Source organism: Nomascus leucogenys, chromosome 19, assembly GCF_006542625.1.
Source record: "Nomascus leucogenys isolate Asia chromosome 19, Asia_NLE_v1, whole genome shotgun sequence".
In the NCBI taxonomy this organism is placed as follows: Eukaryota; Metazoa; Chordata; class Mammalia; order Primates; family Hylobatidae; genus Nomascus; species Nomascus leucogenys.
In genome coordinates, this window is record NC_044399.1 from 47,073,293 (window position 1) to 47,091,091 (window position 17,799).

The 17,799-nt window shown below is 40.8% G+C and overlaps 1 protein-coding gene across 3 annotated transcripts in view; it reads right to left on the bottom strand.

The window, feature by feature from the left end:
- Positions 1–1,691: 1,691 nt before the first annotated feature.
- Positions 1,692–17,799, bottom strand: part of TMEM178A (transmembrane protein 178A) — a 55,113-nt gene continuing 39,005 nt past the window's right edge. For all 3 annotated transcript variants that reach the window (XM_030800185.1, XM_030800184.1, XM_003262768.4), the window contains exons 2-4: positions 15,504–15,617; positions 12,219–12,356; positions 1,692–2,641 (exon numbers count right to left, since the gene is read on the bottom strand). In XM_030800185.1, the coding sequence (XP_030656045.1) occupies positions 2,400–2,641; positions 12,219–12,324 (348 nt within the window). In that variant the 5' untranslated portion in view covers positions 12,325–12,356; positions 15,504–15,617 and the 3' untranslated portion in view covers positions 1,692–2,399. The remainder of the gene's footprint in view (positions 2,642–12,218; positions 12,357–15,503; positions 15,618–17,799) is intronic.

Sequence of the window (17,799 nt, forward strand, 5' to 3'; positions counted from 1 at the left end):
GTGCAATCATTTCAATCGTTCTTCATTCACAAGCCAGTTAAGAAAAAACTCCTAAGAAAAGCCCAAGGACTCAGGGCCAAATGCTCAGCACTGGCAACATTTGCCCACACTTGCGTGACAGTAAGTAGAAAGCGAGGAACCTTGGCCTGGCACGTTGGTTGCTTCGAGCTCACGTTGGCTGGAAGGCAGGGAGCCTCAGTCCTTGCCAGCACTCGTTTGAACCCCAAGTGAACTCCCCTGGCTTCGGGGCAAATCTTTCTAGTGTGTGAACCCTTCAACCTCCTGCCGCCGTGAGGCTTTCTTCCACTCTCACCTCAAACCCCTAGGAAACTTCAAAAGTTACTCACTCAGACACTGCTTTGCTGGTTGGAATATAAATGTCCAAGAGTCTTGACATCTTCTGTGGGGATCTTTAAAGAAGACTTCAAAGAAAGAGCTCTCCTGCTTTGAAAATAATTGCCCCTTTCTATATATCTCTGATCTCATCCAGAGGGACCAGTATATTAAAAGGCCTGAGAGAATGCCCGTGAATATACTCATGAGCCTGTGCTGTGCCTGGAGCCACGGAGCCAGAGCTGGTGTGGTCACCGGCATCCTCCGACCCCTTTCGGCCCTTACATGACAATATGTGGACACTGTCACTTGGAAATCAGACTCTATTCTTTGGGAGTAGATGTTCATTTTCCTTTTATGAGGACTAAATCAGTTTTTATAAAGAAGAAAGAAAAGAATCTTTTATAAAATTAAAATCTGAAACACCATCTTAATTCTGGAATGGCATCTTCTATTTTACAAGCCATCTTTATCCTACATTGTGTGTAGAATCGGGAATAAGGGTTGGAGTTAAAAGGAAAAGCTTAGACGTCGGCAAGTGCCCTACCCTCTGCTGAAAGATAAGAGAACACAACGGAAGAACTTTAACTGTTGTCCCAAACCCACACAGACGAAAAGGATTGAGAAAAAAAAAATGAAGCGAATGTTTCGAGTCTGATCCTCAGCTTATGAGTAACATAAAATAACAGCACTTACCTCATAGAGCGTTGGAGAGGATTACGTGAAATAACGCCACAGCCCAGTTACTGGCACGTAGTAAGTGCTAAATAAGTGAGTTCGCTTTGTTAGTAGCTGAGGAGATAACCACAATTCTGGCCCAAACGAGTGGCTGTCAATCGCAGCTGTGTATCAGAATCATCTGGGATGTTTTTTCAAAAATGCTCAAGCCTAGGCCCAGCTGTGGATATTCTGAGTTAATTGGTTTGGGGTGAGGCCCCGTTTAGGTACAGCTGAAGACTTCACCAGGTGACTCTGAGCAGCCAAGGTTGAAAATCGCTGCTTTAGGAGGTCCGAGAACAAAAACAGAGACCATGTATCCTTATGACTGAATACATACCAGGCAGATGGTCAACAGGGGAGGAAGAGGGAGAGAGGGGAAATAGAGAGAAAAAGAGAACGAGAAGAAGAAGAAAAGTTTAAATAGTATAGGAAGGCTTAAAAACAAGTTTGAAAATGACATCTTTTGTCAATAGCAAGTGTGTGGTTGCTACAAAAGATAATAATGCCCAACCTAATTGAAATGAAGCAATTATTAAGACTTAATAAGAGTCTTATTAAAACAACAAGAGTTTTCATCTGTCCTTATGGCTAGGGAGACCTGTTGACACAGCTAAAAGACATGGGAAAACACACCCGGATTAACAAGGGGGCAGTCATTTAATGCAGAAATCCAGTTAACATAAAGAGACAGAGGTTGAACAACAGGTCTTTAAACAATACTGCATAGTGTCACGAGTTAGCTCTTAAAGATGTTTGATCGGTTTATCTTATTATTTCGATTCCAGTCCAAAGACGGAGACTTAAAGAAAAAAAAAAACAATAAGGCAACAGAAGAAGAATCTTCCTGTGACAAGGAACATCCACAAATAATGCACAAATATTTGGTGCTGACACAATAAGACACCATCAGGACAAGTTCTGAAGATGCTGCATTAAAATTTACAAGCATGATACAGTGACAAGAAAATTATACTCGCTTTGTTACGAATCCTTTTGCAAGTAGAAATGACTCTCAGGTAATTGTTACATACAAACTTTCTGAAATAAATGGAAATCGTACAAATTTTTCCATTGCAGTTTCTTCTTTCTCTACACCTAGAAATGTCCCATGGCACTGCTCCCTATTCTCACAGTTAACACATAAATAGTCATTAAAGCACTTGAATCCACAGTAGTCTTGTCCTTAGAAAGGTTGGGAGGTTTTGCATGATTTTCTATCAGTAATCCAGAAAGGGCTGGCAGGCAACAGGTTGGAATGTAAAAGACCGCTTTGTGCTTGGAATCCTGAACTCCGCGCCGTTCCCCTCAGGAGTCACTCGCACTGTGGACAGGCCCAGTGCGGACAGTCATACCGTGGAGTCTCTGCCAGACTTTAGCTGTGCAATCTTGGTCCGGCTAATAAACGGATAAGCGATGCAGAGACCTCCAGCTGCCACAATAAAGCCTAAACTGCACCAGGCGCAAAAGATGGACCAGCTGTAACCATGTTCCACGTCGGCAGGCAGGCTATAAATTAGCTTTGGGAGCCGGTTCAAATCATAAGAGATACTGGCTGCATAAGTACAGAGGGAAATGGTGCAAAATATCCCTATAAATAATACAAAGAGAACAGAATGATTAGTTACAGTTTGCCCGTTACAAGACAAATGGCAGACAGGCCTTTATGAAAATCAGATCAACTATTGAGGCAGTCACTCCAAATTCACAAATGATCCATAATTATTTTACTTGAATTAATTCATTTGACAAACATTGGCAAAACTTCTGTGTGCCAGACCCTACACTAGGGAGTGGAGATGCAGGAGTGAAAAAGACAGGAAAATTCTGATAACCTGAATTATTCAGAATTATCTAATTCAAATGGTTATATATATTGGAATTCATTTTTTTATTCTTGAAAACAAAAGTTCTATTTTTAAGAGAAAAACTTCTATAATCACTCAAATCAAGCACAAAATGGTTTTCATTTTCCTTCGCTCTCCACCTAATTTCATACAGTTATTCTGTTGTAATCATCATACAACATCTGCTTTCTTTTTCAATTTACATTATCATAAATATTTATCATGTTGCCTTAAATAATATTTTAGATGAATTCACACAAGTAGCTAAATCTTTTTTGTTAAGGCACAGTCTTACATATACCAGGGCCTCTACAAGTGGTTTTTTTCAATGAATGAATGCTTTTAAATAGTATACATTAAGTCCAACAATATGGAATTGATGTAAAATAGCTGAGCAAGGAGATTATCCACTTCAACCATTCAAAATGGAGGCAATTGGAGTGACATAAGGAACATGGATAGACCCAAAACTTTGCTTTTTAGACCAATCCATGTGTGTGTAATTTTCCTTCTGCAACACTAGAATCAGAACTGATTTTAAAAATGCTTCATAAGCCCCAAACACAGGATTTTTAGTACTCAATTCATGTGGATATAGGTGTTTCTGTTCCACCACAATGGACCCTCAAGATGCTCCTTTTGGATAGGCAGAGGATCAGAATGTGGTGAGTAATAAAAACAGAAACTGGCACCCAATCAAGTATCAGAATGTCCAGTTCTGTCTGAATCCTACACATCTCTTCTTCATAGTCTGGTTTATCCCTGTATACAACGGAGGTAACATTTATTGGCTGGAAAATTCCTTTGGCATCCTTAGGGATACATGTAGCATCTCCACTGGAAACAGAGACACAGATTTTGAAACTGAAAAGAGAGAGCTAAAAGTAGCAGATTACCTCTCCAACCCATTCAAAGCTCCCCGCCCCCCACCCACCACCCTTTTTTAACCTATAGCTTTGGAGATTAGAAACGCTAGCAGAAAAACAAATTCAAGGCAGGCAGCAATTTGGAGGAAATAAAGACCACCTTAATGCCATCTTTAAAATGTTAGAATTCTGCCTCCATTCAAATCATGTAAGAGCACGCTGCCTGAATCCTCTTCCAAATGTGCATTTAGACAATAAATGTTCTAAATTAAAAGGACACTTGATCTGAGATAATTTGATGTTTCCTACTCTTTGCTTAATTCTGCATTTAAACTCTAAAGTGATTCTGTTTTACTAAAAAGGGTAAAATCTTTTCTTCTGACTTCTTGCTCCAATTTATTATAGCAAACATATCACTTTGAGTTCTCAAACTGAAAAATCAAGATGGAAATAATTCTCTCATAAAGTAATGGACCATTCAAAAAAGAATACTCCACTTTTCTCAAACCTTGTGAAAAGCAAGTGTTCTTAGATCTACACAAATGTTTTCACTGGCACCAAAACAAAGGCAGTTTTTATATATAACAAAGCCCTTTTAATAAATGCTGGTAATAGAACAATAGGCAGTTAGAAAAAAATAATCTTTGGAGCATCAACAAGTAAAATAGAATAATAGAACAATGACCTCTTCCCAGGAAAAACAACTTTATTCTGCATTTAGCTGTTTGCACACAGCTGAATGCCTAAAAGCAAGCATTTTTACAAGTAACATGGTTTTAATGACCTATGAAAGCTTGAGTTCAAACCTAGACTTTTAAGCATCCTTTGATGTCCAAGTGCGTTGGGTTGGGATGTGAGAAATAAGTATTCTAGTTTCCAGCTCTACTAAACACTGTGCAAACTTGAAATTACCCAACCTCTCTGAGCCTTGGTTTCTTCATCTAGGGAAAAAAAGAGTGGGAAACTTGATTACTGAAGTCCCTAAGAGTGTCAAATTTCTGTGATTCTGTTATTCCAAAATGAAACATGAAACAAGAACATTTATTAAAACTTCCTAGTGAATCTAGTACTTGGCTTATGCAATTAAATGAAAATGGAATGCCCTATGTATCTATCTTTCTGTATATACTCCCTCTGATTTTACACTTAACATTTCTTTTATTAGCTCCTCTCCCCTGCCAACCCCATAAAATTGCTTTTGATGACATGACTCCTATCATTACATCACCGGTTCATACTGAATAGAAAAGAATTACAAGAAACAATCTAATCTGAGGATTTAACCAGAATGATTTCTCTCTGCTCTCAATGTCATGGATGGTTGTGCTTTTCCTGGGGAATTGATTTGTGCTTACCTCATGGACACTGGGAATGATGTCATTAATAGAATTTTTCTTTATCCAAGTTGCCAGAGCACTGAAGCTCCCTAAAGCTAAATCTATAGCCCACCATGAGCAAAAGTATGGGATTTCATGGCATGCTTTTGGCTTCTAATCTCACTCTTGGATCCATCTTGCCTTGGAGACCTGAGTGTCCCTTTGTCTTACTTTATTTATTTGTATTAATTTAAGTGGCATCTTAGGCCAGTTAAGTGTTTTTGGAACAGGGCACACATCAAACTTTGATGCAGACTTGTTTTATTTCTTGTTGCCTTTATTCATTCAGCTGAGCATGGTGGAAAGGAGGCCTGTCAGCCCAAAAATACGTCCCCTCTCTGTCCATCCCCCTTCCCACAAATGCCCCTATAGCTTGCCCTTCTGTAACATCTCTTCTCCTTCCAAAGTGCTCTCGAAGTTGTTCTTAGTAAGTAAGAGGAAAGCAGGGCAGCAAAGAATGACAAGAAAACCATATCTAGGAGCTCTTCATTTTCAGACCTCACATTTCTAAGAATGTTTGCACATGCATAGCTGCCACCACTATGATTTGGGAGATGGGCAGGAATGTGTGATGATTACAAGGAAATGTACTAAGAGGAGAGAAGCATTGTTTCCAACTTTTCCAACAAGCTTTTGTAAAAGAAGCCTAACCCATTTAAGATATTTTTAAAAACAAAACAAAAAATCCTAATTCAAAGGCATCAAGAAAAAGAGTTGTTTGAAATGATGAAAGCATTCTTAACTTGTAGCTGGATTAATAGTTTTAGGTCAACGTTGAGAGTGTGGAATTCTATTTCAGGTTCCACATACATGTCTTATAGTACTCGTATGTGTGAGTTCGCCAGAGCTGCCATAACCAAGTACCACAGACTGGGTGGCTGAAAACAACAGAAATTTGTTTTCTCACAATTGTAGAGGCTACAGTCTAAGATCAAGGTGTCAGCAGGGTTGGCTTTTTAACTGAGCACTCTCTCCTTGGCTTGTCAATGGCCATCTTCTCCCTGTGTCTTCACATAGTCTCTCCTCTGTCACCATGACCAAATCTCCTTATAAGGACACCAGTCATATTTAGTTAGGGCCCATCCATATCACTTCATTTTAACTTAATTTTCTCTTTAAAGACCCTATCCCAAATATTGTCATGTTCTGAGGTAGGGGACAAAGACATCAACAAATGTATTTGAGGGGACACAACTCAGCCCGTAACGTTCCACACGTGTGTGTGTGTGTGTGTGTGTGTACTCATGCATGAAATATATTTTTAGCTTTTTTATAGTTTTTTGCAAGATTGTACTATTCTAAGTGTTACTCAATAAGTTATTCAGCAATTATTTATCAAGTATCTACCATGTCCCAAGCCTAGTTCTGGTATATTAGAGATAGTTTAGTTTCATGAGCTCTTTTTGGTCACAGCTGGACTCAGTTCAACATTGATGTGGTCAGGAACTTCAAGCACTCTCTCCACTCCACTTTCCTGTATGCATCTCAGGAAAAGGTCATAGGGATCTCTTAGACTTCCCGTAAGTTCTGCATGGAGTGAGCACATGGAGTGAAGAAAACCTGAACGAAACTGAATTCTTTAATACATTGAGTTCTACCAACTTAAGAGTCAGTTCATCACAAATTATCCCAAGTAGGGATTACCTATGTAGCAAGTTATTTCTGATAATGCTGCATTTTCATTGGCAGCAATCTAATTAATGCAAGGTATGTGAAAGGAGTATGGAAGGATTAATAAGGTATCACCTCTGCATTCAGAAAGTTCAAAATCTAATGGTCCTTCCTGAAGATCCATGGGGAGAAAGGTGGCCTCTCCTCCATCCTTCTCTGACGCTTTCCCTTCCTTTCCACTTCTCCCCTGCCTAGCTGATACTCTTCAGCCAGCTGGTGGCCCCCAGATAGAGAGAGAGGTTCCTGAGTCCTGAGCTTGGTCCTTACTACTGCTGGCAGCATCTTCAAAAAAGTGAATAAATTACTGGTTTCCTGACAAGCGCTGCATGCAACTACTTTTCTTATAAAATATTAAAAGGTTTTCTGCCAATATTCCTAATTAGAAGATACCACGATATCACAGAATTCTAGGGCTAGAAGGGATATTTTCACATCAGGACAGAAGTAAATTTATGCTATCATCCCTACAGTCATCAACCTAATTTCCTACCCTAAAATCTTCAGGGTGCCGGCTGGTAAGATGTAATTAGGGTAACGGGGCCCACTCTTTTGACCACCGTTTTTCAATGTGCTTAAAAGACTGAAAGGAGTGGAAGTTGCTTCACCCCGTTTAGCCTGCTTGATAAATAATGTAACTACAACACCCAAAGGCATAAACATTGATTTTTTTCCCCTACTCCTTCAAAAGATGGCCTGCCCATCGTTCTGATCTCTTTGGTCTTCCTTCAAATGCCTCATGCTAGTTTGCACACAGATTACTCAAAAAGCCATTCCTATATTGTCCTAACTGACTGGCAGAACTAACAGAGAGAAACAAACTCTTACACACACACACACACACACACACACACTGCAATTCCTAAATCCCAAAAGTATCCAATCTTTTTCTGAAAGATTGAAGCAATCTCTGTAGTGGCAAACCCTGGCCTGGTCTGACATAGGCTATTCTAGTTCTTATTGATCCCATTTAGTGTGAGTATTCATATGTTTAGCTACAGGAATGTTAATGTGTTTGATTTCAAGATGCCACCCCAGACCTTGCAGAGGGTGTTAAATAACAGGATCTATGCGCCGTGTTGCTCTTCTAAAATAAAATTTTTTAAATCCTGAATTACAAAACACACCTGGCCCCCAAGGTTATAGAAAAAGTATCATGGACCTGTAGTTTCATGTCATAATCAATGGATAATCTAGAGAATTCAATACACCTACCATGGTTGAGTCTTTTTTAAAAAAAAATTTTGATGCATTGAAACAAAAGAATGAATAACCAGTGTGGGTGGGTGTTAACTGTCCCTGGAGCTCTGCTAGGGCTGCCTGGACTCTGTCTTCTCTGTCTCTGCTGTCAGGAAGGGAGTGTCTCATGCTGTGTGTGATCTTCCAGTTGCCCACTCAAGGCACAGCCTGTGAAGGTGAACAAATTTGGTGAGCAGCGAGACCCCCACCAAGGGAGGCCCAAGCTTTATCCAATTTTTAAGACTCCTGGTGAATTAAAAAATACTAAAAATCCTACAACAGAGACCTAAAAAAGTGTTTAGAAATGTTGCACTGAATAACCTTTTAAAAGATTTATAACTTAAATTATAATAAGTATATATTATTATATCCATCTAATAGAATGCATCACTTAATAATGTAGGTGGAAATATTCATTCACAGTACACTGAAAGCAGTATAGTCTAGTAATGGGCAGAAGCTTAAAGCTGGAAGATGAGGGTCTTATTCCCTCAATCACCTGTGTATGCTTCTGTGCCTGTGTGTGTGTAACCTCAGAGGGTGTGACATCCAAAGTCTAAATTCAAGGCCCATGGGGGATGTGCAGGCTGCCCCTGGCCCTCTGGGAGGACCCTTGCATGGCCCAGGGAAGAGGAAAGGGGGGGAGACCTGGCTCCAGATGTGCATCGACAGTCAGCAGGGCTGCTGTGTCACATGTGGTAATCAAGACCTGTCTGTGTGCAATCAATAAGGCAGAAGGAGAAAGATCGTTTCAGAGTTTCCATTTTAACCGCCCAACCTGTCACATGGTTGATGTTCTTCATTTGAAGGTTTAGCTAATAAGTTCAGGCACAGAATGAAGATGGCAGAGCACTAGAAGGGGCTAAGTTTAGCATCAAAAATCTGTGGGAAGGATGCTGACTTGAGTGGCTAAAGACATTCTGCTTAATTAAAATCGATTCTTTTAACCCTTTTTTTGCTTTCATCTCCTACTGCCTGTGAACATTCTACAGCTAATTTATCTCATGCAATAGATTGACATGGTTGTCTCAGTGTTTGCAAAGGAAATTTCAAGGCATTATTTGTAGTAACGAAAACAAAACAAACCCCCCTAAATCCCACAGCAACAGAACAGGTGAATCCAGCATAACATATCCACTCCATGCTCCTCCTCTCCCCTCTTCCATCCCCTCCCCTTTCTTCTGCTTCCTTTTTCTTTCTTGTTTTTTTACAATGAAGCAAATACATGGCAAGATTTGGTCCAAAATAAGGGAAATATTGAAAAAAGGTTGTTTTGTTTTCAGGTGATAAGGGTCTGTAAGTGGATTCCCCTTTAATTTCAATAACGTTGTTTGGGCAACCAAAACAAAACAACAGAACAATGCTAACAATGTTAGGTTGTATCTGTTAGTCCTTCAGAACTGGTCATCAAACTTCAAGTTTATTGTTTGGGTTTTTGTTGTTGTTGCTGGTGGTGGTGGTGGTGGTGGTGGTGGTTTCTGTTGTGGCTATTGCTTTGCTTGTTTTGATGTTGCCTAACAATTACATAGGAGCTTCCCGTGCTCGATCCTGAGGACTCCTGAGCTCCTCTGGTCCAGAGGTACAATCCACACATGGATCCAAAATAAGGGCTGAGAACAGGGAGAGGTGGAGCTGGCCCAGGAAACTCCTGCCTCTCCTCTGTGCCCATCTGCCATTGAACCTTCAACTTCCTTTCATTTAAAACCAGACTGGCCCCTCAGTCTCCCAAGGAGCACTCAGTAGGCTTTCATGGTCTTGCAATTTATTTTAGTTCTAACAATTGTTTCATTTGCTAAGAGCATACTAAACTATTCAGGCAGTACATATATTTAAAGTATCCTTTAAAAACTCCTCCTACTGAGGCTTTTGTCCACTCCAGAGCATCCCCCATTTTCCTGACAAGGCTCCTGTTATGGGGCCTTTCCAGGGTTGGGAGGCAACACATCTGCACCTCTTTGATATTTATGGAGACAAGAGTCAGAGAAATGGGGGCTTAAAGGGAGAGAAGAAAACGGGGGACATTTTTAAATAACCATTAAGCCCCAGCAGAGGCGTAAAGGAATCCTCTGTGCAGTGCAGTCCTCTCTGATTCTTTGCTGCCCTCGTCTGCTTTACTCTATAATTTGGATTTAAAATGCATCCCTTGGGCAGGAACCCAGTAGCTGGTCTTGAGGGTCCAAATCCTCCTCTAAAACCTCAGAAACTAACATTTTAGCCTCCCTGTGCTACAGTCCTGGTGGCCACTGTGTATTCACCAAAATCTAGAAAACCTAAATTGGTTTTCTGCTCAGAACTAGGCAGGATCCATGTGACTTCTGAATGTTCCAGGATGCTGGTGATGATGCCCCACATTCCAGATCACTGCCAATTGCAGCACCATTTCGTGGAGTGGGATAAGGGCGAGTGGGAGTTAGAAGGAAGGATCCCTGCCTGTGATGTGGGTTCCTTAAGGCTGCAGGGTGGTTGAACATGCCAGAGGGCAAAATACCCCCTACCTGTCAACCCTCAGAGACAGACAGTCAGCAAACAGTGTCAGCCCCGGTGGGGTGTGGCTGCCTCCTGTTAACGCAGGCTTAATTAAGTGACCCATTACAGTGAGAAGTGCTAGAAAATCTAGGCATAGTCACTTGAATAACAGAATTCCAGGCAAGTGGAAATAAGCCTATTTAAAATGGCTATCTATCTAGGGGAATATTAGTTCTGTTGCTGAGTATACTGTGTGAAACTGTTAATGCCCAGTTATTTTGGCATTCACTAATCATTAATACATGAGTTTTCTGTGAAGGAGGAGAAGAAAGGAAAGATTTCTTCCCTGAAGCTACCTTCGGTCAGTGTTAGCCATCAACTCAGCACCTGGCACCTTTTTAGACAAAACTACCCTTTAGCTGTTGGTCAAAAAAATCCTAGCCCTGTCTCCACACCCCCACTCTTTCGAATCCCTTCTTTAAAAATCAAGTCACTCCTTTGCTTCAAACCTTCTAGTGGCGTCTGTCACCCTTAGCTTCAAATCCAAGCTCTCCACCGTGACCAACAAAGCCCTGAAGCTTTGGCCACTGCCCCCTCCCCCACCTCATGTGATACTATCCTGTCCCTCACTCCCTCCAGCCCCACTGGCCACTTCTCTCAGGTTTGGCACTGGTGGTTTCCTCAGTCTGCTACGCTCTTCCTACCACCGGCTGCTTCTCACGAATTAGCTCAGAAATCGCCACCTCAGCAAGATCTTGCCTGAGTCCCTATTTCACCCTGTTTCTTTCCTTCACAGCTTTTATCACTACCACAAATCATTGTTTATGTGTCTCCACAATAAAAATGAACAAGGATTTTGCCTGCCTTATTCATTGTGTGTCTTTAGCACTCACAGCAGTGCCTTGTACATAGTAAGTCCTCAAAAGATACCTATGGAGTAAAATGAATGAGTGTTGTGTGTGTAAATGACACCATCACTAAAGCGTGCTTTGAATTGACATCCAGCCGGGGCATGGGTTGTGCTGATCTATCCCCCTCTGTCTCTGAGGGCACCTCATAAGCAATGGTCCATGTTTGCCAAGAGTCCAGGCCAGGGTTTGGGGCACAGTAAGAAAGAAGGAACAGAAGGCGGGGTGTGGTGGCTCTTGCCTGTAATCCCAGCACTTTGGGAGGCTGAGGCAGGCGGATCACCTGAGGTCAGGAGTTCGAGACCAGCCTGGCCAACATGGTAAAACCCTACTAAAAATACAAAAATTAGCCAGGTGTGGTGGCACGTGCCTGTAGTCCCAGCTACTCAGGAGGCTGAGGCAGGAGAATCACTTGAACCCAGGAGACAGAGGTTGCAGTGGGCCAAGATCGCACCACTACACTCCAGCCTGGGTGACAGAGTGAGATGCCATCTCAAAAAAACAAAAAACAAAAAAGAAAGAACAACATAAAAAAAGGCGGGGCTCATATAGAGATTAAACCCAAGACACTTCCATCTAACCTACTAACAGGCCACAATGGGGATATGGAGGATGCATTTCTCACACTGTTGTTTTCCTTAAATTCTGTATTTTCCAGCAAAGCCAAAATGACCTTCTGGTTGCTTTTCTAACAGTGAAAACAAAATTAACAGGGAGATAACAAAGCGACACTAGCTAGCCGCATGCAGAGCAGCCTTCACCTTGGCTGGGACAGACGGCCTGAGGCATGCAGCCTACCTGTCATGAGGAACAGGAGTCCAGCCACGTGCTGGGTCAAGCTCTCCTCCCAGAAGAAACTGACTGTGGCCACAATGCAGCCGCAGAGAAGGACGGCTACGGCCATGCCCAGGAAGCCAGCAGTGATTCTTCTTAAATCTAATCTCAAAACAGACACAGACATTCACAGTCAGAATTCAGGAAAGTCATTAAGAATTAGAGAATTAGGGCTTTGTATACATTGTGAAAATTCGTAAGTTACATGGACAGGCTTAGCGCCTACAGGACGAGGAGGCTTAGGGAATACTCTTCCCAGGTATTCCGTAAGAGGACTGATGGGGTATAACCAATGGAGGGTCAGACTCTACCCTCTCTGAGTCCATGGAGAAGTCCACACCAAGTGGAGAATAGACTAGAGGACAAGCCCAGGATAGCCCTGAGTAACAGATGTCAAATGACTTAAACGAAGAGTGAGGTGGGTTTGAGAAATATCTCTGTTAGCCTTAACAGAGCAATAGAAATGTAGGTTAACCAAAAACCATCTGTATCCCAAAAAACTGTTGAAATTTTAAAAGGGGAAAAAAAAAAAAGAAATGTAGGTTACCACCATGGTAGTGGCTATACTTCATCTGGCTTTGGAGAAAGAGCCTAGAAAAGCTATTGTGAAATAGGGTTTTATCTGATCACCACAGATGCCAATTATTTACTTCTTCATTTACATCTACTCCTGCCTATTTTCAAAAACTATTTGAGAAAGTGAAGGCAATTGCGGTGACTGGAACAGTGGTGTGAAGTGCACACAGGATACATGTGCTCATAAACACCCTTTCCTCTGAAACATCTGCTCAGAAATGCCTTCTCCCCTAAAGCATAGATCCCACAACCTGGGCATCCATTTACCCAGGTGTAGGAAGTACTAGTCCAATAGGATGAGTCTCCACTATACAGTGGCCCAACTGTCAAGTTTGGTCTATTGCAAAAACACAACTGTGATCACTGAGCCAGAAATCCAGCTCTTTCCCCACCTCCCTGGCAAAACCAAGAGGTAGGCTGACTACATGTACGTGGACACACGTTGCCTCCAACTGCTAAACCAGCACTCACCTTGCCTACCTTCCAGCTATTTTACTTTTTCTATTTTCTTCTTTCTTTTTTTAAAAATACTTTTGAGGCCGGGCGCGGTGGCTCACGCTTGTAATCCCAGAACCTTGGGAGGCCGAGGCGGGCAGATCACGAGGTCAGGAGATCGAGACCATGGTGAAACCCCGTCTCTACTAAAAAAAATACAAAAAATTAGCCGGGCATGGTGGTGGGCGCCTGTAGTCCCAGCTACTGGAGAGGCTGAGGCAGAAGAATGGCGTGAACCCGGGAGGCGGAACTGGCAGTGAGCCGAGATTGCACCACTGCACTCCAGCCTGGGTGACAGAGCAAGACTCTGTCTCCAAAAAAAAAAAAAAAAATTTGAATCTTTTTTATTTACCTTGCAGCTCCATCTCAAAGGATTTTTTTTTTTAACAAAGCTAACTTTAAAAATTGTTAGCTAAATTTCAATCATCCTTCTTAAAACAACACATCCCAAGCATACATCTGCAGCCCCCAAGGCCAGGTAACAGGTCTGGGCAAATGCACGTGGATCATGCACACCTGTGTACACATGGGGCCAAGACAAGGTGCACATCACACTGTTTGAAGTGTGGGCTTCTCTGCTAAACTGAAAGTGCCCATGCAGCCATCACTTTATTGTGTGTTTGTGTGGCTCCTGGGCATCTTAGGGGTGGCTTCATGGAGGATGGATTACGGTAGCTTCCAGTCTTGGTCTTAGCATCTTAGCCACAGAGAGACCATCCCTTTTTTAAAGGGGGATTTCTCATTTCCAGCTCAGAGCATCCAAATTAAAAGAGAGTATTTCTGCCTAGAAGAAGAAATGTGGACACCAATAAACAAGGGGCCAGGGGCAGTGATAATTTAAAGATGCTGAGTGTAATGTTAAGGATATAAGTAGTTTTTGAGACATCCACATCTGAGCAGGGGAAATGTAGTAATGGTTCAGTCACTATTATCTTACAGCCTCCCAAATTTCCTGTGGTTTGAGTGATAGTCTATTTTCTGTGACTCTGAAAAGGCACAAGGTTCAGATATAATCCACATGGGATTTGCATTAGTACCAGTCATGTTAAGCTTATACACTAAATGTACTACAGATCACCAAGTGTGACTTTCTTAGAAATAGACATGCATGAGACTGCTAAAAGCATCTTTCCATGAGAACTCCAAAAAGGATTAAAAGAAGAATCTTCAAATATTGCCTTGCTGGGCAATCACAGGGTACAAATTATTAAAGAGCTAAGGTTCTTTTTCAGGCTCCTATGATGATCTTTTCTTCCCTGACCTGAGCCAGTAACTACATAGCTCTCTGGAAAGATGATTAAGTCTTAAAGTTGCCTGTCATAATATGTATAATATTAGACCACTGCTCTGGCAATATCATAAGAGCTTCCATTTATGTGTTTGAGATTCAGAACAGAGCCTTTTAATCCACAGAGAGATTTACTTACAGAATGAGAGACTCTGATTAGGTTTCTACAGTGGCTTTGGCCACCAAACAAGATCCTGAAGTCCTTGTTCCTTATTTCATTGGAAAATGACAATGTCAACCTCTGATGGGGGCAAAGACCAAAAAAATTCACTAGTTTTTTTGTTTTGGGGAGCTATCTATCATCAGGCAGCTTAAATCAACAGTTTTTAGGTAGATATCGGCCCTCTTTAGTTTCACACTGCATGATCCTTTCTAGAGTTTCACATTTTCCTGACAGTGAAAAAGAACAGTTCCTTTCATTGAGATGTAGACACCCTCTGAGAAAATTATGACATACACTCATAAAGGTATTTTAGCAGAAATACAAAGGTCGGAGATGAACACAGTAGCTAAAATAAATACTGTATATACAAAACAAAAATAAGAGCCCCTAAGGTATAATCTCCTTGGTTTACAAGACAAGGGGTACAGCAGGTCCTTACACCCAACAACTCGGCAAACAAAAGATTCAGTAGGCAGCTGTGTACAGATGCCACCAGGGCAGGCTATCTCACAAGACCTCATACCAGGTTTCCACACATTTTATTTTTAAGCAAACTGTGTCCACAGCATAAGGAAATGATCCTCTGAGTCTCTGACCACATCTGATTGGGCCCAGAGGCTCACACAGGATAAGAACAACATCCTTCTGTCCAGATGTGAGAGGGGTGGTGGGAATTTTGTTCAGAAAGACACCATTTCCTCTCTGAACCTGTCCTGGAAATACTTACGAAGCAGGTGCCACTCATCTTGCTGTATGGTCTTGGTTAAATTAAAAGGAATGTTTCGTAAGCGGATGGGCTGAGAAAAGTGGTACTTGATGGCCGTGCATCGCTGCGCAATACCTTGAAGGAAATAAGAAACGCGATTTACTAGTCTGCTTATTTGTAACAGAATTCTGAGACCTGAGGCAGAATACTGTAACCTAACCTGGGTTGAATGGGAGATGGGATAAGAATCTCTTGATTCAGAACAACAAAAACCTAAAACATGAAATAATGTTTAAAATCAGGTTTCATTTTTTAATGTATTAAATTGTATAAGGATCTATACTCCCCTAATTGTTTTCCCATACGGAGTTTGTTTTACCTAAACACAAAACTCCTCAAGGAGAAATGGCCTAAAAGTACACAGATGGTTGGGAAAATCAGCTTAGAATTTTAAATTAGCACAGATAAATCACACATCTGAATCTGATCCAGTCTCAAACTCTCAAAGGTAGCCTCATGAAGTTCATTAGGAAGTGTGTTATTTGGAAACCAGAAGACATTTTTCCATAAAGATAACCTTCCACATGGTTTAGGTGGTGATTATATTGCCAGACAACCCTCGAAAACCTATTTAACTCTAGTGCAGCTTATATCATTCCTTAATACAATTATACTGACCTGAATTCTAGATCTCGAGAAAAAGGGTAATATTAAAAGTAGGAACAAGAAAGAAAATAATTTTCCTCCCCTATCTGGTTGTATGGCCAGCCCTAGGCACAATATTTTGATATGGGCAGGTGTACACATTGATTCATCTAGTACACTCTCTACCTCCTCACACCAACCTCACACACCCATGTTTTACTGCATAAATTAACATTATTCTCTTCTCCTAAAGGCTTCTGAATTTCATGAAAAGTATCTACTCTGTCTTAAAATTTTAAAAAACTTATAAAATGTTCTTCTCTCATTTTAAATAATCTTGGCCAGTTGTTTGGATAAATGCAATCTGATTAAACTAATTTTTTTAAAGGCATGAGCGAATGTTAGTGCTTTAACACTGCCAGCTGTTTAAAAAAATCTTCATAGATGCAAATAAAGCTCTAATTGGTGGAATGTGAGTGCGTATAAAAGTGAAATTTTAAAAAGATTATACAGTGAAGGGAAGAGATTAATATTTGAGCACAATTTGCATCATGAGCCCCAGTACCTCCTGTGAATGTACCTACAGGATCATCTTCCCTAGGAGTTTCTCAGATATTAGTACACATCAGAATCACCTAGGTGGCTCGTTAAAAATGTAAACTCCTGAACTCTACCCCAGATATACTGAATCAAAAGTTTTGAGATGGAGCCAGGAAGCTGAATTTTAACAAGCATCCCAAGTAATTCTGATGCAGGTAGTCTTTGAGTCTCCATTTGAGAAAAACTACCCAAACTATCTCTCATTTTTGGAAGCTTTTTTTTTTAATTTTTTTTTATGAAACCACACATTTTCTCAAAATTCAAAGTTCTTTTTTTTTTTTAATTTGTTTTTTCAACATGAGCCCCATGGCAGTGGTTGTGAAGTCTAAGGCATTAAAGGTAGCTGTTTACATATAAGTTAGCTGTTTATAAGTCAGGAAATGCCTGCGCTTCCAAAGGGAAAACAATATAGTATGAGAACAATGACAGATAAAGGACCACAAATGTAGTAGTAGCTTACATTTGTATTCTTCAAAACTATCATTCCATTTGGTACTCATCAGACTGACCTTGAGGCTCTGTAAGCAGGAAGTGAAAGCTACGGCAGAGTTGAAGGCATACCCAACATGCACACAACAAACCCCACTGGCAAAGACTGGAAGGTTTATTGGTTTTAGCAGGCTAAGAACATTTCTGTACAATAATTAGTTTACCACTAAGCTAATCAAGCAGAGACTTAAGGGGCCTCCTATGACAAAGAATACAGACTTCATAGGATTCATTCAGGAAAGCCACTAAAGGAACAACAGCAACAACAATAAAAACAATAATCAACCCTAGAGAGGGACAAGAATCTAATTTCAGAGCTGCCATAGTATGTTATTTCAAATGCCCAGTTTTCAAAAAAAAAAGTACAAGACATTCAAAGAACAAGAAATAAAAAGTAGTCAATAGAAGCTGTCACTGAGGGATCCCAAATATTGGACTTACCTTATAAAGATTTTAAATCAGCTATTTTAAATATGTTCAACGAAGTAAAGAAAACCTATCCAAATAACTAAAGGAAAGGACGAGAGTGATACTTTCACTAAATAGAGAAAATTAGTAACATGACAGAAATATTCTTGAAAAG